This window comes from Berghia stephanieae, chromosome 12 (assembly GCF_034508935.2).
Source record: "Berghia stephanieae isolate SIO BIC M18660-M18661 chromosome 12, UCSD_Bste_1.3, whole genome shotgun sequence".
NCBI lineage: Eukaryota > Metazoa > Mollusca > Gastropoda > Nudibranchia > Aeolidiidae > Berghia > Berghia stephanieae.
This window is the reverse complement of record NC_088371.1, coordinates 1,628,459-1,655,946: the sequence shown is the minus strand read 5'-3', so window position 1 is coordinate 1,655,946 and position 27,488 is coordinate 1,628,459. Positions and strand designations below refer to the sequence as shown.

Here is a 27,488-nt window from a genome sequence, read left to right as displayed (position 1 = left end):
TGTTACAATCTACGTATCACGTTAATGTTACAATCTACGTATCACGTGAATGTTACAATGTACGTATCACGTGAATGTTACAATCTACGTATCACGTGAATGTCACAATGTACGTATCACGTTAATGTTACAATGTACGTATCACGTGAATGTTACAATGTACGCATGACGCATCACGTGGATGTCACAATATAAACATTCCCGGGATTCAAATAAAATTCGCATTGCGGCATTACAGATTAAACGGAAATGACGTCACTCAGCTTTTTCTCATTGTTTTTAGCCAGCCAATTTTATGAGTATTTCTCACTCAATTCTATCCATCAGACAAGATATATAAACGTTCAAGGGTACATACAGTTTTGTTTGTTTGGTACGTTATATCGTAGCCATCGTAAACTGACCAAAAAATGACGTCAAAGACCAGACTTTGGACACAAAAGAAAACAAATCGTGAGGTGTATTCTCTTCAATAGTTCAACCAACGGGACCACTTGTTTCCATGAGCACTACTAACGACAACTCACTAGGCGGTGCAAAAACCAAATAATGACGTCAAAATACCAGTACTTTTGGGTTTCAGTGCCAGGCTATAACATGACGATGGCTACGGTTATATTCGGCGGGTGGAATGTTTTGAGTAAATTACTTAAGAGCACAGCATCAATTTTTATGTGTAATGAAAATGATCACGTGATAGATACGTGATACCCGATGCGTGGTGCGTATGATCTGCTAAATCCCTCTACTAGCCCGTAGCTATCGTACACTCATCGCCTGACACTGACCAAAAAAAAAAAAATGACGTCAAAAGACAAGTCTTTGGCCACAAAAGAAAACAAACCGTGAGTTGTATTCAATAGTTCAACCAATGGAATCACTTGTTTTCTTGAGCTCTACTAAAGACAACTCACTAGGCGCTGCACTAACCTAAATAATAATGACGTTAAATTATAAGTCCTAGTGGATCTCAGTGTCAGGCTACAAGTTAACGATGGCTACGCTAAAAGTTTGACGTCATTTTTAAGGTTTGTGCAGCGTGTTGTGAGTTGTTGTTAGTAGAGATCAAGGAAACAAATGACATGGTTGAACTATTGTATCCAACTGACGATTTGTTTTCTTTTGCGGCCAAAGACTTGTCTTTTGACGTCATTTTTTGTCAGTGTCAGGCTATAAGTTAACGATGGCTACGGTCAGTGTTAGGAACATACGTTTACGGAGGCCACGGTTCTATTGTCAGTCTATATGTTAACGATTGCTACGGTCAGTGTCAGGCTATACGTTTACGATGGCTACGGTCAGTGTCAGGCTATGTGTTAACGACGGCTACGGTCAGTGTCAGGCTATAAGTTAACGATGGCTACGGTTCTAGTGTCAGGCTATGTGTTAACGATGGCTACAGTTCTAGTGTCAGGCTATAAGTTAACGATGGCTACGGTTCTAGTGTCAGGCTATGTGTTAACGATGGCTACGGTTCTTGTGTCAGGCTATATGTTAACGATGGCTACGGTTCTAGTGTCAGGCTATGTGTTAACGATGGCTACGGTTCTAGTGTCAGGCTATGTGTTAACGATGACTACGGTTCTAGTGTCAGGCTATGTGTTAACGATGGCTACGGTTCTAGTGTCTGGCTATGTGTTAACGATGGCTACGGTTCTAGTGTCTGGCTATGTGTTAACGATGGCTACGACTAGCCCCTGGAATAAAACCCGTGAAATGATTTACTGTGCGGCTATGTGGTCTAGTGGAATGACACTCGCTTTCGGATCGGAAGGTCCTGGGTTTGAGCCTCGCTCGGCGCATAGTTGAGTCCTTGGATAAGACTCTCTACTTACATTCTCTCACTGTACTCAGGTGTAAGATGAGTACTTGGCCGTTAACAGCGTTGTCTTTTTTCCGAAAAATTATAATATCGCCTAACAGGCGTCATGTCCCGTCCTACATGTTAAATGTTGCTGTTGACCAGGGACCCCTTGTAAAGCGCTTTGAGCGCATTTAGTGGATATTGCTCTATATAAAAGCTCAATTAATTTAAAAAATTACTTACATTTGTAAACTTCCTGTTCTGTGTCGTGGTTTCGAAGGATCACACCTTGACCTCCTAAATTTTTGCAGGACGCCATTGCAGTCTGACAATTCAGGCGAGTATCCTGGAATAGGAAATACTTGTCGAGTGTTGCGCTTTTTTGCCACTTTTTGATGTCGCAGTGTTGACCTGTTTGAAAAGCCAGAAATGTGTCATAACACATCAAAACGGTTTCATGTCTGTTTTGTTTGTTTCTGTTTTTAAGGGTTTTACGGCGTTTGCAACACATTAAGATCATATATGCGCCAGTAAAAAGGAAGAAAATGGGATAGTCAAAAGTTCTAGACTTCCAATTATTAAAGCACCCATGAAAATGTAAGACAAAGATGATTGGTTCGAATAGAGAACCGATTTAGATTCCAAGAGCACACTATCTGTGGTGATTTCGATTACATTTTGTGTCTTGTACATCTAACGTTTTGTTTTTCTCTTTTTGTTATAGATGCCTGCTTGTGTTAAAAGTTGATTAAAGCTTTAGAAAGAATGTTCAAAGTAAAATCTCCTTTGCTCTTTTGTGACCCAAATCTACCACAATTTAATCAACTTTTATCTACGATAGACCGACACCTCCGACCAGCAGTCCTGACAATGGACCCTAGCTCACGCGAGGCGCTGAAGACTTGGTGCCACTGGAAGAGAACATTCGACTTCTTCCTTGACAGTCTCCCAGACACTACAGCTTCCAGAAAACTTGCAACGCTTGTAAACTTCGTCGGTCCTTCTATCTACGAACTCATCGCTGAGTGTGACACTTATGAAGTTGCTATCAAAATACTCGAGGCTGTATTTGACAAACCTAAAAATGAAGTTTTTGCCAGGCATTTACTATCATGTTGCAAGCAAGAATCTGCTCAAACGCTAGACCAATATCTACAAAAACTTAAAAATCTTGCCAAGCACTGTAATTTCCAAGCTGTTACTGCTGAAGTTCACAAAAACAAAGCCATCAGAGATGCTTTCATCAGCGGCCTTATTTCACCTCACATACGCCAACGTCTACTTAAAAAGAACAAGCTCGATATCGACACTGCTTTCGAGGACGCTAGAACTCTAGACATGGCTGAAAAACAGAGCTTGTCATACCGTTCAGACGTGATAACTGCGGCTGTTGACGAACCACAAGACGAATATAAAGCCATTGACAGTAAAACTGCTTCTGGATTTAGTGAAGAAAAATGCTTCTTTTGCGGTTACAAAAAACACCCTAGATCCAAATGCCCTGTCAGAGAAGCTACCTGTAAGAAATCTGGTAAATCAGGACATTTTGCAAAAGTCTGTAAATCTGGCGGTGCAGAAAAGTCCCGTAGAACTGCCATAACTTCTTCTTTGACTACAGGGAATCCAAACCTAGCAACCACTCTCACTGTATCCGCCATCAATTACTTCAAGAAAGCCCAAATACTTGTTCTAGTAAATGGTGTTAAACTCAATGCTTTGGTGGATACCGGAAGCTCTGAAAGTTACATTAACTCTAGTATCGCTAAAGAAAACTGCTGGAAAGTAACCCCTTCTTCATTTAGCATTAACATGGCGTCGACAAATCTCACCAAAAAGACGCAGGGCCATTGTATAGTGCCTCTTTCCTATAAAAAGAGAATGTATTCGCAAAGCTTTCACTCCTGCCTGATCTCTGTGCTGACATTATCTTAGGTCATGATTTTTTAGGTAAGCACTCTGAAGCCTGCTTCCCGTTCGATGGATCTCAAAGCCCACTCAAAATCCTTGGAGTAGCAGCGGCCATTGTTGAAGCGCCTTCTCTGTTTGAGAATCTAATTGAAGACTGGAGACCTATCGCTACTAAGTCACGCCGTCTTTCAAAGTTGGACGAACTTTTCATCGAGTCAGAAGTGCAGAAGCTCCTCAAGGAGGGTATCATCGAGCCTTCATCGTCACCATGGAGGGCTCAAGTGATGGTTACGAGTGGAGAAAGACACAAAAAGAGACTAGTTATTGACTATAGTCAAACTATCAATAAATATACTCTACTTGATGCGTACCCTTTATCAAGGCTGGATAAGATGGCAGAGTCTATCTCTAAGTATAGGTATTACAGTACCTTTGATCTGAAAAGCGCTTCCCACCAGATACCTATCAAAGAAAGTGACATGGAATATACTGCTTTCGAGGCTTGTGGTAACCTTTATCACTTCAAAAGAGTCCCCTTTGCTGGAACTAACGGTGTTGCCGCATTCCAAAGAACGGTCGACAACATAATTAAACAAGAAGATCTCTCCGCTTCCTTTGCTTACTTGGAAAACGTAACTGTGTGTGGAGACAACTGGTGTGAGCATAATTTTAATGTAAAATGCTTCAGAGAAGTTGCTCAAAAACACGGACTGACTTTCAATGAATCCAAGAACGTGATATGTGTTGAACTCATTGATGTTACTGGCTACATGATTTCAAAAGGAGAAATACGACCTGATCCCTCGAGACTAACACCACTTCGCCAAATGGAGCCTCCTACATCACTCAAAGCTCAGAAAAGGGCCTGTGGCATGTTCGCTTATTATTCCCCCTGGATATCCCACTTCTCTGATAAAATTCATTTACTGAATAATAACATCAAATTCCCATCTCCACCTGAAGTACTTCAGGCCTTTGACAATCTAAAGGAGGAACTCGAGACAGCGGTCCTGGTAACTGTAGATCCTCAGCTTCCTCTTACCGTAGAGTCCGATGCATCAGACATAGCTATCTCAGCTACTCTCAACCAGGAGGGTCGCCCTGTTGCCTTCTTCTCCCGAACACTCTCGTCAAGTGAGAAACACCACTCTTCGGTCGAAAAGGAGGCTTACGCAATTGTGGAAGCAATCAGAAAGTGGCGTCACTTCCTAATCAATACTCACTTCAAACGTGTTACTGATCAAAAGTCTGTGGCTTTCATATACGATTCGAAGCAAAAAGGAAAAGTTAAAAATGACAAAATTCAAAGGTGGAAAATTGAACTGTCTTGTTACAACTACGATGTAATCTACCGTGCCGGGTCAGAAAACCATGCTGCTGACGCACTCTCTCGAGCTACATGCAATGTTGCTTCTTGTGATCATTTAAGACACCTTCATGAAGCTCTCAGTCACCCAGGAGTGACTAGAATGATTCACTTTGTACGAGCAAAGAACTTACCAGACAGTGTTGAGGAAATAAAGAAAATGACATCTGGATGTCCAGTCTGCTCTGAAATCAAACATAGATTTTACAAACCAAAACAAATGCCCAACCTCATCAAATCCACCCAGCCAATGGAAAGGCTTAGTATTGACTTTAAAGGGCCACTGCGTGCATGTACTAGGAATAGATACTTATCAACACCGATTGATGAATATTCCCGATTCCCATTTGCCTTCCCATGTGCAGACATGACTACAACCACTGTAATTTACTGATTGAACCAAATGTTTTCAATATTTGGCATGCCTCACTATGTACATTCTGATAGAGGTCCTCAATTTATGTCAGGGGAATTGAAGTTATTTCTCCACGAAAAAGGAATAGCAACTAGCCGATCAACTCCATATAACCCTAGAGGGTATGGGCAAGTGGAACGACTCAACAACACAATATGGAAAGCAATCATTCTCTCTCTCTCTCTCTCTCTCTCTCTCTCTCTCTCTCTCTCTCTTTCTCTCTCAAATCCAAAGGACTGTCTATCAACCAGTGGGAACTGGTTCTACAGGACTCCCTGCACTCTGTTCGTTCGCTTCTCTGCACTGAAACAAATGCTACACCGCATGAACGCATGTTCCAGTATACTCGTCGCTCTACTAATGGCAGCTCCTTGCCCTCATGGCTCCTATCGCCTGGGTCTGTTTACCTCAGACGCCATATAAGGACACCAAAGTATGACCCGATTGTGGATGAAGTTGATCTACTCAAAGCGAACTCACAATACGCTCATGTCCGTTTACCAGATGGCAGAGAATCAACTGTTTCCTTAAGGCATCTAGCTCCTGTTGGAAATGAAAGGCAGATTGAACCCACGCCTGTTGGTACACCGGGTGGTGCTAAAGCTTCTGATCTAACCCCTGATAATCAGACAAAGTTGACTGTAGAGCCCGATGTCGTCACTGCTCCAGATCAAACACCCGATGTTACCAACCTTGTGTCTGACAATCCACCCGATTATGTTTCTTTGCCAGAAACTCGTTCTCTGCCTGAACCGGTCATCAAACCTGCCAAGACTCCCTTCATTAGAACGAGAAGTTATAGGTTAAGAAGTGGACCCAAATAATGATACTGTTGGTTTGAATTTAAAGCCGCGGAGAATGTGGTGATTTTTGTTACATTTTGTGTCTTGTATATCTAACGTTTTGTTCTTCTCTTTTTGTTATAGATGCCTGCTTGTGTCAAAAGTTGATTAAAGCTTTAGAAAGAATGTTCAAAGTAAAATCTCCTTTGTCTCTTTTGTGATCCAAATCTACAACACTATCAGTGTACTTAGTTTGAGATAACTAAAAGTCTCATCCAGACACAAGCACAGGTCCCCGCCAAGAGGAACACAGTCAATGGTTTACAAATCATAGAAGGAAAAATAATACAGTTCATAACAGAGAGATGATTTACAAGGAAAAAGAATATTATCTCCAAATACTAACTACAGATAGATTGCGCTCGGATAAGGAGCTCACAACATTACCATCCGGAAGTATAAAGGACCAACACACAAAACTTTGTGTAACCATGATCGTTTATAGGCCTGAGTGACTCAATTTCGAACTATCTATACTTTTGAATGTTTCCCTCCCAGCCAGGGTATCCGGCCAGAGCCAGGACAAAACCAAGTAATCTCATTCCAAGACAAAGACAGAAAGCCAATTGGAAAACAGATATAGGTCTGTGTGTTTACTTTGACTCGACCCTTTCCATGCATTGCCATGTCGATAATTTAGGTAAGACTTTATATGTCGAGCTCAGAAGAATTTCACAATTGGCTAATTTTTTAGATCAAAAATCTGTTCAAACCCTCATTTCTTTCTTGGTGTTTTCTAGACTTGATTACTGTAACATGCTCATGTATTCTATTCCAAATAACGTCCTAGGCAAACTGCAGCGCATTCAAAATCAAGCGGAAAATTAGTTTTGAAAAGGAAAAAAAGTGATCATGTCACACCTTTGTTTTGGACTTTACATTGGCTCCCTGTTAGATTTAGGATTACATATAAAATTGCTGTAATGTGCTATAATCATATTAATGAAACTTCTCTTGCCTATATATCAGATCTGATAAATGTTTACACTCCCTCTAGCTCTCTAAGATCCAACTCTCAATCACGATTATGCGTTCCTAAAAAAAAAATCTAAGACCTATGCTGATCGTGCATTTATTCATGCTGCTCCCGCTGTCTGGAATTCTTTTGCATTCAGTGTTAGGAGCGGGGTTGTGGATTCCCAGTCATCTTTTAAAAAGAAATTAAAATCTCATCTTATGAGAAGCTCACTAGATTAAATAAAACATCTTTTTAATAAGATATACATTTGTTACATCAAAATTCTCATGACAAAATATCTTAAAATCTACGTTATGTCCGGCTGGCGGTTGTTGTGAGTTTTTTGATTTGTTTAAACGCATAGCGTCAATAGCAATAAAAAATTGAGCTTTATATAGAGCAATATCCACTAAATGTGCTCAACGCGCTTTACAAGAGGTCCCTAGTCAACAGCAACATTTAACATGTAGGACGGGACATGCCGCCTGTTAGGCGATATTACAATTTTTCGGACTAAGACAACGCTGTTAACGGCCAGGTACTCATTTTACACCTAAGTACGGTGAGAGACTGTGAGTGAAGAGTCTTCTCCAAGGAATCATCAATGCGCCGAGCACGAGGCTCGAACCCAGGACGTTTCGATACGAAAGCGACCACGTGGCCGCACAATAAATAGGTCAGTGTATTTTACTTACATTTGGTCACGCCGAATATCGTCAAAACAAGGAGATACAAGGGAAAAACGACTTGTTCATTCATGATAATATCGTATTGTTTTCCAACACTTGGCCGTATGATATAGAACGAATTAAGTTGATGTCACTCGTCCGTCGGGTGATTAGTTTTCAATAAAGTCTCTCTGAAAGACGAAAAACGTGAAACGGTTATATAATATTATAGTTGTGTGTGTGTGTGTGCTTGTACGGATCATCTGGCGGGCAGGACATATGAGGATTTTACTTAAACGCATGGAATTTATACAATGCAATCTGTGGAAAAAAAGAAAATAAACGAAAGAAGAAGAAGAAGTAAACAAGAGAAGAGGTGGGACCTCAAAACTATGACACTGACATAGAACCGGACCGAGACATAAAGATTGAACAAATGTGTATTGAAAAGTACCAGACAAAGCCAGAAAAAATAGAAGAAAATAACCATCTCAAAAATTCGGTCGACCTTGACTGGGCATCGAACCTCAGATCTTCTGATTACCGGTCAGACGTGCTACCCGCGGTAGACTGATTGTTTGGGATGTTTTTTTCTTTTATTTTTCTTTCTTCCTTTGTCTGACACCTTTCGTACACACTTGTTCAGATCTTTATATGGCTCCGGTGCCTGCTCCTTAATTTCTTAATTTGATACCGTACTAAGACCTACGAAGTCCCAGGTTTGAGGGTTTTTGTCAAGATGAGGGTCATTTTTATCGATCGATAGTAGAAGAACGATATTTTTGACCTAAATTTTAAGTACGTGTTTTCTTTTAATTTTATTTTTAAAGTACGGTACTATACCGACGTGCACTTATTTGCAGGTCTGATAACGCAATTCCTTATGGGCTCATTGTTGTAACGGAAATATCAAAAAGTGACGCAAAATATTGTCCATTACAACAATGTTAAAATAGACCCATATGTGGGTTTGGATGTCAGACCTGTATAGATGTACACGTCGTATTATACTCATATTATACTTTCTTGGGAAGGGAGATAAACTAGTTTTGTGAACTAAACATTATTTGAATTTAGCATAATATTATCTAACCATTTTAGCACAAATCAAAATGGCGGCCGAGAATCAAAACAATGGTCAAATAAAGAAAGTTTAAACTTTCACAAATCTATCGAGGTTTGTTCTAGAGTTTTTAAAATGCTTCTCTATGATGACAAATTGAATTAATAAGTACACCACAAAAGGTCCACGGTGAAAATACAAGTTGAATTAATAAATACACCACAAAAGGTCCACGGTGAAAATACAAGTTGAATTAATAAATACACCACAAAAGCTCCACGGTGAAAAGACAAATTGAAAGAAATGGTAACACGAGGAGCTTTGGGAAGGCCTCCCAATTTTTGGATCGACTTTATGTTAGCTTGAGGCGAGAGATCACAAAAAGGAGAAGAATGAGAAAATGATGTTGATGATTGATTTGTGTTAAGCTAATATTGAAATTCCAATTATACTCTTCTACACGGGCGGTTATACAACTTTTACTCATCTATCAAGGTTTGTTCTAGAGTTTTTAAAATCTCCTAGCTATAATATATTGACAAATTGAATAAATAAACGCATGACAAAAGATCCACGATGAAAATACAAATTGAAAGAAATGCTAGCACGGGGAGGGAGACCTTCCGAAAGCTCCTACATCCCCAGTATTCTTTGTTTTCTATAATGTTCTAGTAGGGGGTTTGGGAGGGGGAAAACTTTTTTTATAATGTTCTAGCAGCGGGTTTAGGAGGGGGGAGACTTAAAAATATGGTTGTCCCCCTCCCAAACCCCCTACTAGAACATTATAAGAAACAAAGAATACTGGGGATGTAGAGCTTTCGGAAGGTCTCCAACTGGGAGCTTTCGGAAGGTCTCCAACTGGGAGCTTTCGGAAGGCCTCCCGATAGATTAGTGAAAGTTAAAAAAAATAATTAAAAAATTAACTAACCATAAAAGGAGAAACAAAAACCCGAGGACCTTTACTACGACCTATAACTATAACTACCAACCCTATGCCTATAGGAAAAAAGATCCTTCGACCTCGAGCTAACCAATAGAAAAAAACTGGGAGGCCTTCCGAAAGCTCCCCGCGCTAAGGGAAACAACCCAAATATTCATACTTCCTTCATTTCATGTTCATATCAATACAAGTGCCTGCTCCACTCACTGTTCTGCATGTTAATGATAAAAGCCACACATAATAAACATAATAAAGTGTTACCATACCTTCGATTTAACCAGACGTGTTCAATAATGTCATCATATTGTCTTTCCTAAAACACCGGAAATTGAGTACGCAGTTTTATATCATGTGTACTCCCTGTGGAGAAAGATACTAATAACCAGCAACAAACAAGATTATCTACACGTGAATTGATATCTATAGATAGTATGCAGATGACGTCACTCAGGCCGTTGTTATTGTTTTTGCCATCCGCGTTTGTGAGTTGTTCTCACTAAACTGTATTAACCAGACTATAAAAGTTCATGGTTACACAGAGTTTGTGTGTTGGTCCGTTATACTTCCGGATGGCAATGTTGTGAACTCCTTGGCCAAGCGCATTCTATCTATACGCAGATGATGCAGACATAATGTTTGGAGAGAGCAGTTATACTCCTCGAATTTTTAAACTCTGTGGCTGTCACACAAATCTCAGCAAGCGTCATTCAGACTGAGAGGCTTACTACACTTTACTTACCTACTGTGAAGAAATGAAGTGTCGTGAATAGTTTTTCAGACCTTCTTCACGATGGTACAAAATAAAATAATATCTCCACCGAAGCGGGTAGTCGCCACCAAAAGTGGGGGTTCTTCATTTAGAGATCTAATTGGTCGTCGCTACCTAATCTAAGACTAAATGGGAATCTCCAAAGACATACGAATTGTCGATGGGCATCTCCATATTGCGTCTATATCTCTATATTAGGCACATATGGGCATCTCAATAGCATAAATCTACTGGCTATCTCGGGCATGGTTCCCGGCACGTGAAATACCTTAAGTACACATACCTATTATGTATAGAAAATATCAATCGGTAGCAGTAGCTGGAGAACCGATAGTCAGTATTCACAATTGGATTCAATAGTCTGATGTCACGTCGCCCAGGGAGAGGGGACGGGATTCATACACAGGAAGTAGGAACTCCACTATAACAAAGAAAGTATTGGACTGGAACCCGCAGGGCAGAAGATCAAGGGGAAGACCACGAGGAACTTTGAGAAGAATTAAAGAAGCTGATATACAGAGAAGTGATAAAACATGGAATGAGATAACAAAGTTAGCTCGGGATAGAGAAAGATGGAAACTGTTTGTCTGTGGCCTATACCCTGACCCAGGGTAAAAAAGGCAATGGTGATGATGATGACGTCGCCCAGCATGGCGGCCATCGTGGTTCTAAACAAAGAAAATCGGTACTTATTATTCTTCATGCTGACTAGAACTTTTCATGTCTTGTGATCAGAATGTATAAAAGTTAAACCATGATCATATTTATAATGTTTTTCTCCTCTGGATACACTTTTATGCTCGTCGGAGAAATATTTCATAAGGGCGTCCGCCATTGTTCCGATAGTTTAGAGCCAGTTACTAAGTTACCATTCGTCATTATGAGGGAAGTGACGTTATGCCGTTAAAAGCCTATTCAAACGGGCATCAGAGAGAAAAACTGAACGTGTGCCTTCACTTTTATAGCCAGTTACAAGGCCACAAACACACAAGAAGAAACAACACACAAGACTCACGAACCCACAGTGTGCTTCACGGACATAAAACAGTTCACAACAACAACACAACTGGAAACAACAACAAACCAGAACACACAACAACAAATATATTCCCTACAAAAGGAAATGCCCTTAATTATCCATGGCCTATGCGCTTGTCTGCACGTTGCCTATCATATGACTCCACGACGATCTGTCCTCTGCTTCCTTCATGTACTCGGAGTTTGTAGGGATGTTGCTTGTTGATAGCCTCAAATTGATCAAAAACGTCACCACGATCTCTTTTCCCCTCTATGTCGCCATTGAGTGTTAGGCTTTCAATTTGCCCTCGTCACCACCCATGGCCAAGAAAGCACATTTGCCTTTTTGTTTATGTTTTTGTTTTTAATCGTTTTACGGCGCTTGCAACACATTTAGGTCATATCAGCGCCAGTAAAAAGGAAGAAAATGGGATAGTCAAAAGTTCTAGAATTACAATTAAAGCATACAAGAATAAGGCAGACAAAGGGGAATTAGTTCAAATAGGGAACAGATGTAGATTCCAAGAGCACACTATCAGAGTACTTAGTTTGAGATCACTAAATGTCTCATCCAGACATAAGCACAGGTACCCGGCAAGAGGAAAACACTCAATTGTTTACAAATCATACATATGTAAAAGGAAAAATAATACAGCACATAACAGAGAGATGATTTACAAGGGCAAAATATCATCTCCCAAAACTAACTACACATTTGACTGTTTCCCTCTCAGCCAGGGTATCCGGCCAGGGCCTGGACAAAACCAAGTAATCTCATTCCAAGACAAAGACAGAAAGCGTGTTGGAAAAAGATATTGGAGGAGAGAAGACACGGTATGTACCTCCCTGCCCTCTATGGGAGGTCAGGAACCCCACCCAGCATTTGCCTTTTTCTGATGGTTTCACAATGTGGATGGTTTTCCATATTCTACGCAAAACTTCTACGTTTGTTATTCTATCTGACCATTTAATGTTTAGCAATGTTTTGTACAACCACATTTCGAAAGCTTCTAGGCGGTTTTGACATTCCTTGTCTAGATTTCACACACGTTGAGGAGAGACGAGAGAATTAAGTTTGGATAACCTTAAGTTTTGTGTTTACTTTAATATTGGTGGCAGAGATGACTGCGATGATTGTGGAAAGTGTTTTCAGGGATCACAATTGGATTCAATAGTCTGATGTCACGTCGCCCAGCAACGACGGCCATCGTGGTTCTAAACAAAGAAAATCGGTACTTTTTATTCTTCGTGCGGGCTAGAACTTTTCATATGTCTTGTGATCAGAATGTGTAAAAGTCAAAATATGATCAGATTTATTATGGGATTTTTTTTCTCTCTGGATACGCTTTTATGCTCGTCGGAGAAATATTTCATAAGCGCGTCAGCCATTATTCCGATAGTTTAGAGCCAATTACTAAGTTACCATGCGTCATTACGAGGGAAGTGACGTTACCACTGTTGAAGCGTATTCTTGTTTTATTTCTAAAACAAAATATCTACCGTTGTTCGAGATGTTGCACCGAGATATTTAAACTTTTGGCGAGTGGCCACATGAATGTAAATGACCAGGTATCTTTGATTGAATCTCTCCAGTTTTAACAGAAAACAATTTTCTAAAAGAAATGTGTGAACATGAATAAACGATATGTTTTATGAAATCCAATGTACCAGAATGAACATAACACTTTAACATTGAACAAATCACCCCGGGGGTCACGTAGTTTGTTCCATTTTGAAGTCTATAATGATCATTTTGTTCAATATTTTCTTATATTCCTTTATGGAAACCACAACGTTAGGATTGGTAAGCATCAACAAAGACAATAAACTTATGGAGAGCTATATATAGTATGAAGTTGACGTCACTCAGATCTTTGTTATTGTTTTTGTGCAATCCTTTTTTATGAGTAGTTTTCACTAAACTGTATTAACCAGACTATAAACATTCAAGGTTGCATACAGTTTTGTGTGGCAATGTTGTGAGTTTCTTAGCCAAGCGCACACTGTCTGTAGATAGAATGCGCTTGGCCAAGGAGTTCACAACATTGCCATCCGGAAGTATAACGGACCAACACACAAACTCTGTGTAACCATGAACTTTTATAGATAGTATGCAGATGACGTCACTCAGGCCGTTGTTATTGTTTTTGCCATCCGCGTTTGTGAGTTGTTCTCACTAAACTGTATTAACCAGACTATAAAAGTTCATGGTTACACAGAGTTTGTGTGTTGGTTCGTTATATTTCCGGATGGCAATGTTGTGAACTCCTTGGCCAAGCGAGTAGTATATACGGTTGTAAATAGTTAGAAACCGTTTTTTGACGGAGGATGAGGATGATTGTTTTTTTTTACCTGTTAATCGATATGTTGATTTCGATGATGTATTGAATGGTATTGTTTTGATTTCGATGCTGTATTGATTGGTATTTTGTTTTGAGTTCGATGATGTATTGATTGGTATTTTGAGTTCGTTGTTGTATAGAGTGGTTTGTTTTTTTGAGTTCGATGTTGTATTGATTGGTATTTTGAGTTCGATTTTGTATTGCAAGGTCATGTGACCTACCTGAGCGTGTGTTTATTGAGTGTTCGATTTGCCATCGATTATGTATCGAATGTTTAATTGCGTAATAATAGGTGTTATTAGGTTCCGACTCGTTCAACCGCGCCGCAGCGCCGCAGCGCAAATTGAGGTTACGCAGTACAGTCCAAGGACTCTAACGCTGAGCCGCGTTGTTCTTTTAAATTGGTTTCTTACTCCTGAGTCTAATGACTTATTAATTTAATCAATTAAAAGTCCATTGATTCCCTCAAAGGTCAAAGGGCAAATAGCTCAGGCGTCAGCCGCACAGCAGCGCCGCACAAAAAAAATAGGTCAAGGTCATTCAGAGCAGCCGGTAGTCTAAATCATTTTGATTGGTTCTTTCAAATTCTCCGATCTTATGATAAAGTTTAAGTTTACACATTAATTTATGTGCTGGTTTTATTGATTAAGTGGAAGAACAGTGTGGGTATTTTACTTAGACACATACCATCGATAGTAAAACCTCCTGTGTTGTTTGCTGAATTTACCAATCACTGCCATTGTTTACATTATGACGACTGACCGAGAGGCGTGGTTATCTAAGTGTCTATTATGATTGCTGGAGGAAATGAGTGAGGATGATGTTTTTGTTTCTATGGGGTTTACGGCGCTTGTAACACATTGAGATCATATCATCAGCGCCAGTAAAATGGACGAAATACGCTTCAACAGTCGTAACGTCACTTCCCTCGTAATGACGCATGGTAATTTAGTAACTGTGCTCTAAACTATCGAAACAATGGCGGACGCCCTTTTGAATTATTTCTCCGACGAGCATAAAAACGTATCCAGAGGGGAAAAAAACACTATAAATCTGATCATGTTTTGACTTTTACACATTCTGATCACCAAGCATTAAGAATAACTAGTACCAATTTTCTTTGTTTAGAACCACGATGGCCGCCGTTGCTGGGCGACGTGACATCAGACTATTGAATCCAATTGGGATAGTAAATCAGTCTAGAATAGGATTCAATAGTCTGATGTCACGTCCGTCCAGCAACCAGGAGCTTGGTTCTAAACAAAGAAAATCTGTACCTTTTATTCTTCATATTGGCTAGAGCTTTTTCACATGTCATGTGATCAGAATGTATAAAAGTCAAAACATAATCTGATTGATAATGTTTTTCTCCTCTGGATACACTTTTATGCTCGTCGGAGAATTATTTCATAAGGGCCTCCGCCATTGTTCCGATAGTTTAGAATCAGTTACTGAATTACTATGTGTCATTACGAGGGAAATGATATCACGACTGTTGAAGCCTATTACAATTAAATCACCCAAGAAAAAGTAAGACGCGTGGGAATTAGTTTAAATAGAAAACAGATGTAGATTCAAAGAGCACACAGTGATTGTACTTTCTTTGAGATCACCTAAATGTCTCAACCCAGCACAGGTCCCCACTAAGAGGAATACACTCAAATGTTTACAAATCATGTTCAAAATAAAAATATAACAATACATAACAGAGAGATGCCTTACAATGAAAAAGAATATCTCCCAAAACTATAACTATACATTCGACTGATTCCCTCCCAGCCAATGACTTCAGCCAGGGTCAGGACAAAACTAAGTAATCTTATTCCAGAGTAAAGACAGAGAGCAATTGAAAAACAGATATATGGGGATAGAAGATACAGCAAGTACCTCCCTGCCCACTATGGGCGGTCGGGAACCCCACCCAGGTGTGAGGGTGGATGACTTTATTGACGACCAGCAGCTATTAATTAATTCTGCTCTTCTGCCACGACATCATAAGATGTCGTCGCCTAGGATTCCACGAAGAATTATTATAGATAATTCATCGAGAAAGATGTTAGATGCCAACAGGAATCGCCCATGTTGTCTAAGTGAGCAAATGGCAAATGGAGGGGGGGGGGTTAATAATCTTGCTCAATGAAAATAAAACGAAGGTGCCTAAAGCGAGACCTTCTGGGTCACAGTGCAATGCCGTAACCACTCGGCCACTTAGCCCCCATCTAGTTAGGCGTGAAAATAAGAATACATCACTCTAAAACCAAAAGATCAGTGCGGCTATGTGGTCTAGTGGTATGTCACTCGTTTTCGAATCGGAAGGTCCTGAGTTCGAGCCTCGCTTGGAGCATAGTTGAGTCCTTGGAGAAGGCTCTTTACTCACATTCTCTCAACGTACTCAGGTGTAAAAAGAGTACCTGGCCGTTAACAGCGTTGTCTCTGTCCGAAAAAAATATTGTAATATCGCCTAAAAGGCGTCATGTCCTACATGTTAAATGTTGCTGTTGGCCAGGGACCCATTGTAAAGCGCTTTGGGCACGTTTAGTGGATATTGCGCTCTATAAAAGCTCAATTCTTTTTTCCACAATGTATATATCCAGTCCTTCAGATTCAGATATGCCCATTCACTTCCACCTACTCACACTTTCAAGGAGATTCGAACCAGTATTTTGACACCACACTATTATCTCCCATAATGTTGATGATGTATGTCGGTTGCTGTAGTGTACAGATACGTCAAGACCCCCCCCCCCCCCTTCCCAAACACAAACTAAATGTACCCATTGCGACACATTGGAATTATGGGGCAGCGTGGCTCAGCGTACACATCGTAAACTCATAGCCTGACACAGACCAAAAAATGACGTCAAAAGACAAGTCTTTGGCCACAAAAAAAAAACAAAACAAATCGTGAGTCCTTTTGGATTTCAGTGTCAGGCCGTAGCCATCGTTATTTATAGCCTGATACTGAAATCCAAAAGTACTGGCAGTTTGACGTCATTATTTGGTTTTTGCACCGCTTAGTGAGTTGTCGTTAGTAGTGCTCAAGGAAATAAGTTATTTCATTGGTTGAACTATTGAATACAACTCACGATTTGTTTTCTTTTGTGTCCAAAGACTGGCATTTTTACGGGTTTTTTTTGGTCAGTATCAGGCCATAACTTTACGAAGGCCACGGTCAGGCTATAACATAACATGGCTACGGTATTTGCGTTGCCTTCGTAAAGTTATAGATAGTATGCGCTGGGCTAAGAAACTCATAACATTGCCATCCGGACCAACACACAAAGCGGTGTGTATCCATGAACGTTTATAGTCGGGTTAATATAGTTCAGTGAGTATTACTAATAAACGCGGATGGCAAAAAACAATAACCAAGACCTGAGTGACGTCATCTTCAAACTATCTATAGCCTGACACTGAAACCCAAAAAGACTGGTCTTTTGACGTCATTATTTGGTTTTTGCACCGCCTAGTGAGTTGATGTTAATAGTGCTCATGGAAACAAGTGGTCGCATTGGTTGAACTATTGAATACAACTCACGATTTGTTTTCTTTTGTGGCCAAATAGACTGGCCTTTTGCCGTCGTTTTTTGGTCAGTGTCATGTCTGAGTTATTCCAGTCAGTCTTGCCTCAAAACAAACCCAGAAGACAATGTTCCCCTTGGAGATGGATAAAGGGAATTTATTCCGATGAAGTCGAGAGGTGAGGGGGGGGGGTGGAGGGGTATGAAGAAAAGTTGATAAAAGCAAAGTATTTGGGTATAAATAAAATAGCCATTCAATCGTCCCAATTGTCAGGTGACGTCTATGGCGTATTGGTAGCACGTCTGAATGCAACATCTTGTTTTGCTGACAAAGGGAAACCCGAAACGTCCACGTTATCTGTTTTGGTTGATTACATTGAAAATTCCGTTCAATTTATTTATTTATATATTTATTTATTTGAGCTACAAGCGGCAAAGTTTTCAATTCTGATATAAGAACATCAAAAACTGTTGAATTCTTCCTTATAACGAGAACTCGCATTGTGACTTTTGCCATCTAGCATAATGCCGTTATAAGGGGATAGAATGGTCACAAGATATTTGTAAATGTATTCATCATAACAAAAAAATGATAAGATGATACAATACACTTGAGAAATATCAAAGTCACAAAATGGCTTTTTGCATCGATCTTGTGATATAGAAGAGAATAGAACGAAATTTGACGTCACTCAGCTCTTTGCTATTGCTTTTAGCCAGCCATTTTTATGTATCGGTCTCACTCTAGTTAGACTACGATTTGAAGCGACCTTTTTTGGGGTCGTGGATAGCTCATACGGTAGAGTCACGATCTCCCCGGCCAGGCGGAGTTGTCGTACCAGTAAGGTCGCGGGGTTCGAGCCCCCATCGCCGTCGCAAAGATTTTATTCTTTGTTGTCTTCTGGCACTTTCCTACTCACTTCATTTCTTGTTCCTAAATTGCATCAATCAGACTATAAACGTTTAATGTTACACCTAGTTTTGTGTATTGGTACTTTATTTCCGGTTGACAGAATCATGTGTTATGATTTTTAAACCAAAACACATGGCATTCATTGATAATGTGGCTTGACGTGTTTGACATGAAAACATGTTCTGCTTTGTCGATAAGGGGGGAAACCCGAAACGTCCATTTTATCTTTTTTCGTATAATAAATTGAAGCTTACATTCAATTTCACATTATTATTTATTGACACGAGAACACAATTTACGGAACTCCTCCTTATAACGAGATCTCATACTATAATAAATAAAGATATTTACACTTGAATTGACGCTGACAAAGAAAACCATGATGTAATAGGCCAGGCGTTGTGAGTAAGCGTAATACAGAATTCGTTGTATCAGGACGTATCTTAAAACGATATCGTACGGAATGAGTAATATATAACACACTATGTAAAGCAAGGATGCCACGACTATCATACGGAGAAGATTAATCTCTTTTGAAGTCTTATTCATACTTTTATGAACAGCGGCTGAATTGGACTTGTCGCCTGTTTCATCTTTATTACTATTTGACTTTTCTCCCCTTGTATTAGCGGAAACGGAAGAAGAACCAGTTTGGGACGATTCCGGTATTGCGACTCCGGCAGATTTTCTAAATTTTTTAGACAACGTGACTTTCCAGAATATGAGAATATTACAGACGCTCACAGTTATGATCGTGGTGAAGGGATTTGCCGCGGCCATGAACGCATCGAAGACGTCGTAACTTTTGGGGAAAAGTTTATTTTCGTAAAGCGCGAGGTAAGATTCGTTTGTGATCGGGTGAACATCCCGAGCCAAGTAAAAATGAGTCCGAGAACGAAAGCCAAGAGCGAATCCGATGATATTTAAAACGATAACGACGATGATAGATCGAGATGGGGTGAATATCCTCTTGGCAGCGAATGGAAAACAAACACAGACAAGTCTTTCAAAGGTCATCTACACTGTGAGCCAGGCTGACATAAAGATAAAATGACCGCTTTGTAGATCTATCACAGACGCCAAACTGTTCGCTGTTGACGGAATGCCCTCTGAAAACCGTACAGTGAATTTTGCAAGGATGTGCATCAGAAAAACCAAACTGACGCCAAAGTCGAACAGGGAGACGCATGTGAAAATCACGTTAGGACTGCTGGCCAAAATGCCTTGACGGTAAAAGACGATAAGGTTGATGATGTTGGAAACGACCCCGAATGCAAAGACCAACCCTCTGGCCACCATATCAATACATAGTTCCATCACCAGTAACGTGTCCTCACCAAATGGGTCCAAAGACCCGATGATGCTTTTTGGAGATTCGGTTGTTTTGTTTTTCTCCATCGTGCCTCGTTCAATCTGTAAATATATTGTAAAAAACACGTCATCAAGTGTAATAGGAACCCACGTGCAAATCTTGTTTAAGTTAACCTAATTCTGATTAAAAAAAAATAAACGAAAAACGAAATAAAACCCAACAAAATAACAAAAACAAATTGAGTCTTTGTATAGCGCAATATCCACTAAACTTGCTTAATGCGCTTTACAAGGGATCCCTGGCCAATAGCAACACGTAACATGTAGGATGTGACATGAAGCCTATTAGGCAATATTACAATTTTTCGGACGGAGACAGTCAGGTACTCATTTTACACCTGAGTACGGTGAGAAAATGTGAGTAAAGAGCATTTTCCATGGACTCAACTATCGGCCGAACGAGGCTCGAACCCAGGACCTTCCGATCCGAAAGCGAGTGTCATACCACTAGACCACATAGCTGCACATTTTCATAAAACTACATTGAGGACATAATATTGGCCCAAAACAATTTTCTGTCTGGATGATTTTCATGCTAAAATTGAATTCATGGCTAAAATGTGAAACTTTGAGTAGGTTTCTAAGCTTTATTGAGGAGATTTAAAACAGTTTTTCAGACACACACACACAGATAGATAGATAAATAGATAGATAGATAGAGAGAGAGAGAGAGAGAGAGAGAGAGAGAGAGAGAGAGAGAGAAAGAGAGAGAGAGAGAACGATGAGTGTAGGTACTATGTAATTTTACATTCAACGCACTGGATTATAAAAGATTTGGTATCAAAAACACAACTCAACGCAATGAATTGATATCAAAACACGCCAACGGCTTTTCTTAACTGAATTATCGATTAAACGATTTCATCCAAGGTCTATTTTGAATGTTTGACATTCTGAGACATGATCATGCATAGTAGACAAAGACATGACATCATCAAATCTAACTTCATAACTCTGTCATATTCGTTATATAGATAGAACGAAGTTGACGTCACTCGAGTCTTTGTTATTGTTATTTGGAATCCGCGTTTATGAGTAATTCTCACTAAACTGTATTAACTAGACTATAAACTTACAAGGTTTCATATATAGGTTTGTGTGTTGGTCCGTTATACTTCCGGATGACAATGTTGTGTGATTCTTAGCCATACGCATACTATCTATAAAAAAGAATTGTCAATATCTTTTTACCGCTGATGATGAGCACCACCTTTTTGATAATCCGTGTGTGTTTTTAACTTTGAATTTCAAAGAGTCAAAATGTCGTTCAAATGGTCCAAAAAGTTTTAGTTTGAAGACTTAAAACAATAAAAACAACCCAAAAGAAGCAACAAAATAAAAACAAAACAAAACTAAACCCCCCCCCCCCCCAAAAAAAAAAAAAGCAACAACTGACAACAACGAAAAAAGAAACAAACAAAAAGCAACAAAACAACCCACCCCCTCCCGAAAAGAAAAAAAAAGAAAATGTCAAAACCAATGACCCCAACCAACCAACCACACTATACAAAAGAAAACCCACGAAATCCTCTTCAACAGCGCGTCCCGGTTGTAAAATTTTATTTTAAAAAAATGGATTTTAGCAGGTTGAAGATATTCTAGTCTCAATTCGTATTCAATGACTCTCGCCTAATCAAAAACGCTTAAATCTAGATGGCTTTAATGAAGTCCCAGGTTTGAGAGATTTTTTTGTGAAGATGAGAGTCAATTTTGATCGATTGATATTTGAAGGACGAGTTTTCTGGCCAAAATTTGATAAAAAAGTGTTATTTCCGAGTTCGACCGTCGCCATCGTTAACTTATAGATAGTTCGAAGATGACATCACTCAGGTCTTTGTTATTGTTTTTTGCCATCCGCGTTTATGAGTAATGCTCACTGAACTGTATTAACCAGACTATAAAAGTTCATGGATACACACCGTTTTGTGTGTTGGTCCGTTATACTTCCGGATATCAATGTTATGAACTTCCTAGCCAAGCGCATACTATCTATACCCTGACACTGACTAAAAAGTGACGTCAAAAGACAAGTCTTTGGCCACAAAGAAAATAAATCCTGAGTTGTATTCACTAGTTCAACAAATGGGATCACTTGTTTCCATGAGCACTATTGACGACAACTGACTAGGCGGTGCAAAAATCAAATAATGACGTCAAAATGCCAGTCTTTTTGGATTTCAGTATCAGGCTATAACTGAACGATGGCTACGGCCTGACACTGTCCAAGAAATGACGTCAAAAGACAAGTCTTTGGCCACAAAAGAAAACAAATCGTGAGTTGTATTCAATAGTTCAACCAATGTAATCACTTGTTTCCTTAAGCTCTACTAACGACAACTCACTAGAGCTGCACAAACCTTTAAAATAACGCCAAACTGTAAACCCTCTTCCGCACTAGGACAGGACTGTCCTGGGACAGTCCTGTCCCAAATCTGTAACATATAGAATTTAGAGAAATCTTCCGCACCTATTGGGACGGGACAAAACAGTCCCGTTGTGTCCCAAGCCGTTGTGAAATGCTACAAAATCAACGGGACAGGACTGTCCCAGTTCCGTGTTCATATCGTTTGTGATAGTAGAAAAATATAGTAGACTTCCGCACTAGGACAAAAAAGTCCCAGACTTGGCGGCGCCGTGTCAAAATTGAAATGCCTGTCATTATTTTCTGCATCCATACTACTGCTGCTACTACTACTACTACTACTACTACTACTACTACTACTACTACTACTACTACTACTACTACTACTACTACTACTAGTACTACTACTACTACTACTACTACTACTACTACTACTACTACTACTACTACTACTACTACTACTACTTACTACTTCTACTAGTAAGTCCTTCTGAGCCACTTGGACTCATTGTAAAACAAATTAAGTCCTTTAGAGCCTTGTAGCCAATGGTGCAGGACTTATTCCGGTTTCAATAGCGTGAAGCGGACAATTAACGTATTTGTTTGAAAACCTTTGAACGGGACGCTAGTCTAGTCTATCGCAGATTACTATCCCAGCTTGACAGGTACCCTTTTACACCTGAATGGAGTGAGTGATTGGAGTAAATTTTCTTGCTCTAGAAAGTACAAATTGGCTTCGGTCGGAATCGAACACAGAACCTCTGAGTCCAGAGTACCACGCGCTAACCATGGGCCATCTTGCCTCCTAAGCTTATAAATCCAGAACATATCCATGTTTCTGTGGCGTTGAGCAGACAGATAACAGTTTAAAATTTAAAATAATAAAATTCCCTTTTTCATCCCATAGGGGAAATTTTTCTCGAGGGTCTATTCCAAGGTAAGACTGGAATAACCCAGGCGTCAGCCGCAATGCAGCGCCGCGAATTTAGCTAGGACGAGGTATAACACAGGCGTCAGCCGCAGTGCAGCGCCGCAAATTGAGCTAGGCGAGGTGACTTACTCAACTGATGCCTTTCGGGTACGAAGCATGCTGACTTTCTATTATTCTCTTGAATGATGCTAGTCCGTCAAAGATTACTTTCATCAGCGAACTGGTACTCATTTGCACCTGGGTAAAATGAGGTGATTCCAAGAAAGTCATTTTAAGATAAGATCGGAGATCACCATAGAGTCTACGGAATTGACCCTTGAGCAATCTTTGGGTCATTAAAGGATGCACCCAATATTGTTTTCACTTTCAATTTGTCTTTTTTTCCCCACGTAGTTAAGCACAGAAATATGCGACCTCTATTTCATCCATTAGTAGTAGTAGTCGTAGTAGTAGTAGTAGTAGTAGTAGTAGTAGTAGTAGTAGTAGCAGCAGCAGCAATAACATTACTCTTGCTATAAGAATATTTCATGATTATATAAATCTTATGTAAACAAATCCCATTGTACAGTGTAAAAAATCATTATCGTCATGTCGTATCTTATGTTGATTCATAAAATGTGAATTATTAGAGTTGCAATTGCCTACAAATAAACTTTTGAATCTTGTAAAAAAAAATGCATTCGCGCAGGTGTGTCCCGGGACAGTCCTGTCCTAGTGCGGAACCCCTTTTGAATAGAAATTTACTCCAGTGGGACAGGACAAATTTGTCCTGGGACAGTTTTGTCCTAGTGCGGAAGGAGGGTAAGTCCTACAGGGTTCTAGTGTCAGGCTATATATGTTAACGATGTCTACGGTTCGACAGTATAAGTCAAATATGACGCTAGACTGCAACGGGCAAATAGCATTGAACATCGGCATTGCCGTCGTCTGAATTTGCACACATCACACAATACTTCATTGCACACGTCACACAAGACTTCAGTGAATATCGGCATTCATTGTCACACAAGACTTCAATGAATATCGCATTATTCTCTATGTTCGAATAATCTAGAACTTTTAAATGTCACTTGCTAATAATAACTATAAAAAGTTAATAACGATATTCAAAAAATACCTTCATAGTATTAATTTGATCTCAAAGACACAACTTAATTCAACTGATAAAAACAAACATTTTTCCCCCCAAGACTTCCTCTAGTCAAATATCAGATCTTGTTTGATTTTGAAATTAATGAAAAATAAATGATTTGCGATCAAAGAAATAATTGGATCAAAGTTCTTACCCAAAACCTTATTTACACAGTACTTTTACTCACACTTAATCGGCGAAATGCTCCATTAATCCCCCCACCCTCCATACCACCCATAGGAAAATCGTCACATTCGTTACGATGCAGCCAACATTTTTGTCATTTTAATTTCTTTTGTACATCATAGTATTGGCTATAGCTCAAGTATATTAACACTGTGTTGAAGAGCTCGTATAGCAAAAAAAAAGTGTTTAGCAAGAACTAACAGATTGTGTGTTTGAGTGAAATAAATCTATTTTTGTAAAGGTTGGGTGTTTCAAGTTTTGGGGGAAAATCTGGAAAAAGGCCAATAAGGAGAGAGTTAAATTAAATACGATGTTACCTCAGGAAGATAATTATTTCAGTCAATTATTTGTCTTGGTAGCGATGTTGCGCTCAGAGACGATCAGAAATGACGACGTATAATGAATGACACACACGCCACGAGGCAAAGCCCTTCGAGCGAGCTGAGCTGTAAATATGAACTGAGGTTATTATTCGATTGTCAATAATCAGTGGAGAAATTACCACGATAAGACCTCTTCACGTCCTTGTGTGTGTTTGTGTGTGTGGTGTGTGTGTGTGTGTGTGTGTTGTGTGTGTTTGTGCTTCGTGTCTGTGTGATTGTGTATTCATAAATGAAATCTTTCTTGTGTCTCAAGTTACAATTTGAATAATGTTATTTGATGACAATTATTAGTGTGTCATTTGGCCTCGGGCTCTTCTTGGTGGCAGCCGTTCTCTGAACAAAACATATATATTGATCATTTTGGCCTTCAAATATCTGTCCATTAAAATGGCCCTTATCTCGGCAAAAAGCTCTCAAACCTGGGACGCCCTTGAAAACGTCCATGAAGTTTCAGGTTTGAGAGTTTTTGCCGAGATGAGTCATTTTAATCGATCGATAGTTGAGGGACGAGTTTTCTGGCCAAAATTTTTAAACACATTAATACAAGAAAAGAGTACGGTACTATTAAACGACGATATTTAATGTGTTAATTGGATTCAATACTCTGATGTCAAGTCCGCCCAGCAACGAGCAGCTTGGTTCTAAACAAAGGAAATCGGTACTTTTCTTTCTTCCTGCTGGCTAGAACTTGTTCACATGTCATGTGATCAGAATGTATAAAAGGCAAAAGATGATCAGATTTATAATGTTTTTCTCCTCTGAATATACATTTATGCTCGACGGAGAAGTATTTCATAAGGGCGTCGCCATTGTTCCGATAGTTTAGAACCAGTTACTAAGTTATTATGCGTCATTATGAGGGAAGTGACGTCACGACTGTTGAAGCATATTATGATAGCTCTTTAAAATAAAACCATAGATTCGTATCGAATTATGGTATTTTAAAGCAGATTTTCTACTTATCAGCCATTTTCAGGATTTTCCCCAAAAACTTCACACCCAACATAAATACATATTTTTTATCACTTAGACACAATAGCAATAAAATTCTTACGAGACATAGTTTCTTTTGCAAAAAATGCTCTTCAACACACTGTTCATTTTCTTCAAATTTTATGATGTACTAAAGAAATTTGAATACAAAAAAGATTGGTTGTATCGTAACGAATGTGACGATTTTCTTGCAGTTGGTAAGGAGAGGGTTAAACCCATTTGAGTTTTTTAAAAGTGCTCATCATCTCTCGTGGCTTGTGCTCTTGAGTATGTTGCCGGTCAGCTGTCCCACCGTGATTCTTCTGCGGTGCGCATGAAATCTGCGTTGCTTTTTAAATCACATTTGGCCATTTAGCTAGGGGAATTAGGGTAAAATTGTGCAAATTAGTGATGAAAGCACCAAATTTGGTACAAAGTAACTTGAGACCACTAGTAATGGATGTTGATATAGAACCACATTGAGAAATTCCTCTAACAGTGTAAAATAGGGAGATGAAAATCCGCCTATATATTAAAACAAAGGGGCGTAATCCATGAAATATGTGTTGTCAATTCGGCGCTTTAAAAATATATTATTTTTAGCCCGTGCAAGCGGTTGATTATTCTGGTTTAAATAATTATAATTGTTAAAAATGTGACTTTATGTGATATAGGATCCGTTTGTGCCGGTAGTATAGCTTTATTATGAGGACTGGAAGGGGGTTGGTGGGAGAGGAGGAGATGGTGCTGGTGTCAGTTTTACTTGTGTTGTGTTGGTCGTCATCGTGGTGAAGATGATGGTGGAGGTGATGTTGGCGATAATGATGATGATGATGAGGTGATTGTGGTGATAATAGTAGTGATGGTAGTGATGATGATGTCGATGAGGTGGTGGTGGTGCTGATCTTGGTAGTGATGATGATGATGTTGAAGAAGACGATGATGAAGATGATGATCAGGATGATGTTGTGGATGTTGTGGTGGTGGTGGTGGTGGTGGTGGTGGTGGTGGTGGTAGTGGTAGTGATGAAGATGATGATGATGATGATGATGATGATGATGATGATGATGATGATGATGATGATGGTGATGATGATGATGGTGATGACGTGATTATGGAGATAGTAGTATTGATAATGGTTATGGGGATGATGATGAGGTGGTGGTGATCGTGGTAGCGATGATGATGATGATGATGATGATGATGATGATGATGATGATGATGATGATGATGATGATGATGATGAATATGGTATTGATGAGGTGGTGGTGGTGATAGTGGTAGTGATTATGGTGATGCTGGTAACTATTAATTTCGAAAATGGTGACGTATATTAACATTTTTAGATGATTAGGATCCAACAAAAATCATATTTATTAGACAAATGACTGTGGAACTCATTTTTCTTGGGAGACTTGAGAGAATGCAACAGCAGCCTTTTCTAGTTTATCCTGATCTCTTTGAATTATTTTAACGGCGCAAGATAAAGCCAATATCTCGTTGTCAGCTTTTTCCATGGCAGTGTGTTCAAGAAAACCATATGTTGTCTTATTGAAGGCTAAAAATGTTTCCTTTCCTGAGGTAAGCTGTCGAGGCCTGGTAGGACCGGCTGGATTCTGTCTTTG

General features: G+C 39.5%; 2 protein-coding genes across 3 annotated transcripts in view; both read right to left on the bottom strand.

The window, feature by feature from the left end:
* Window positions 1-10,308, bottom strand: part of LOC144957853 (adhesion G protein-coupled receptor L4-like) — a 30,221-nt gene extending 19,913 nt beyond the window's left edge. Inside the window, exons 1-3 of one of the 2 annotated variants that reach the window (XM_078889324.1) lie at window positions 10,231-10,308; window positions 7,989-8,152; window positions 2,048-2,215 (exon numbers count right to left, since the gene is read on the bottom strand). In XM_078889324.1, coding sequence (XP_078745450.1) covers window positions 2,048-2,215; window positions 7,989-8,052 — 232 coding nt within the window. In that variant the 5' untranslated portion in view covers window positions 8,053-8,152; window positions 10,231-10,308. Of the gene's footprint in view, window positions 1-2,047; window positions 2,216-7,988; window positions 8,153-10,124 lie in introns of both variants that reach the window. The other variant, XM_078889323.1, reaches the window with a different exon arrangement.
* A 7,484-nt stretch (window positions 10,309-17,792) lies between these two features.
* LOC144957982 (uncharacterized) overlaps window positions 17,793-27,488 on the bottom strand; it is a 25,774-nt gene continuing 16,078 nt past the window's right edge. Inside the window, exon 3 of the mRNA XM_078889550.1 lies at window positions 17,793-19,939. Within this exon, the coding sequence (XP_078745676.1) occupies window positions 19,544-19,924 (381 nt within the window). The 5' untranslated portion in view covers window positions 19,925-19,939 and the 3' untranslated portion in view covers window positions 17,793-19,543. The remainder of the gene's footprint in view (window positions 19,940-27,488) is intronic.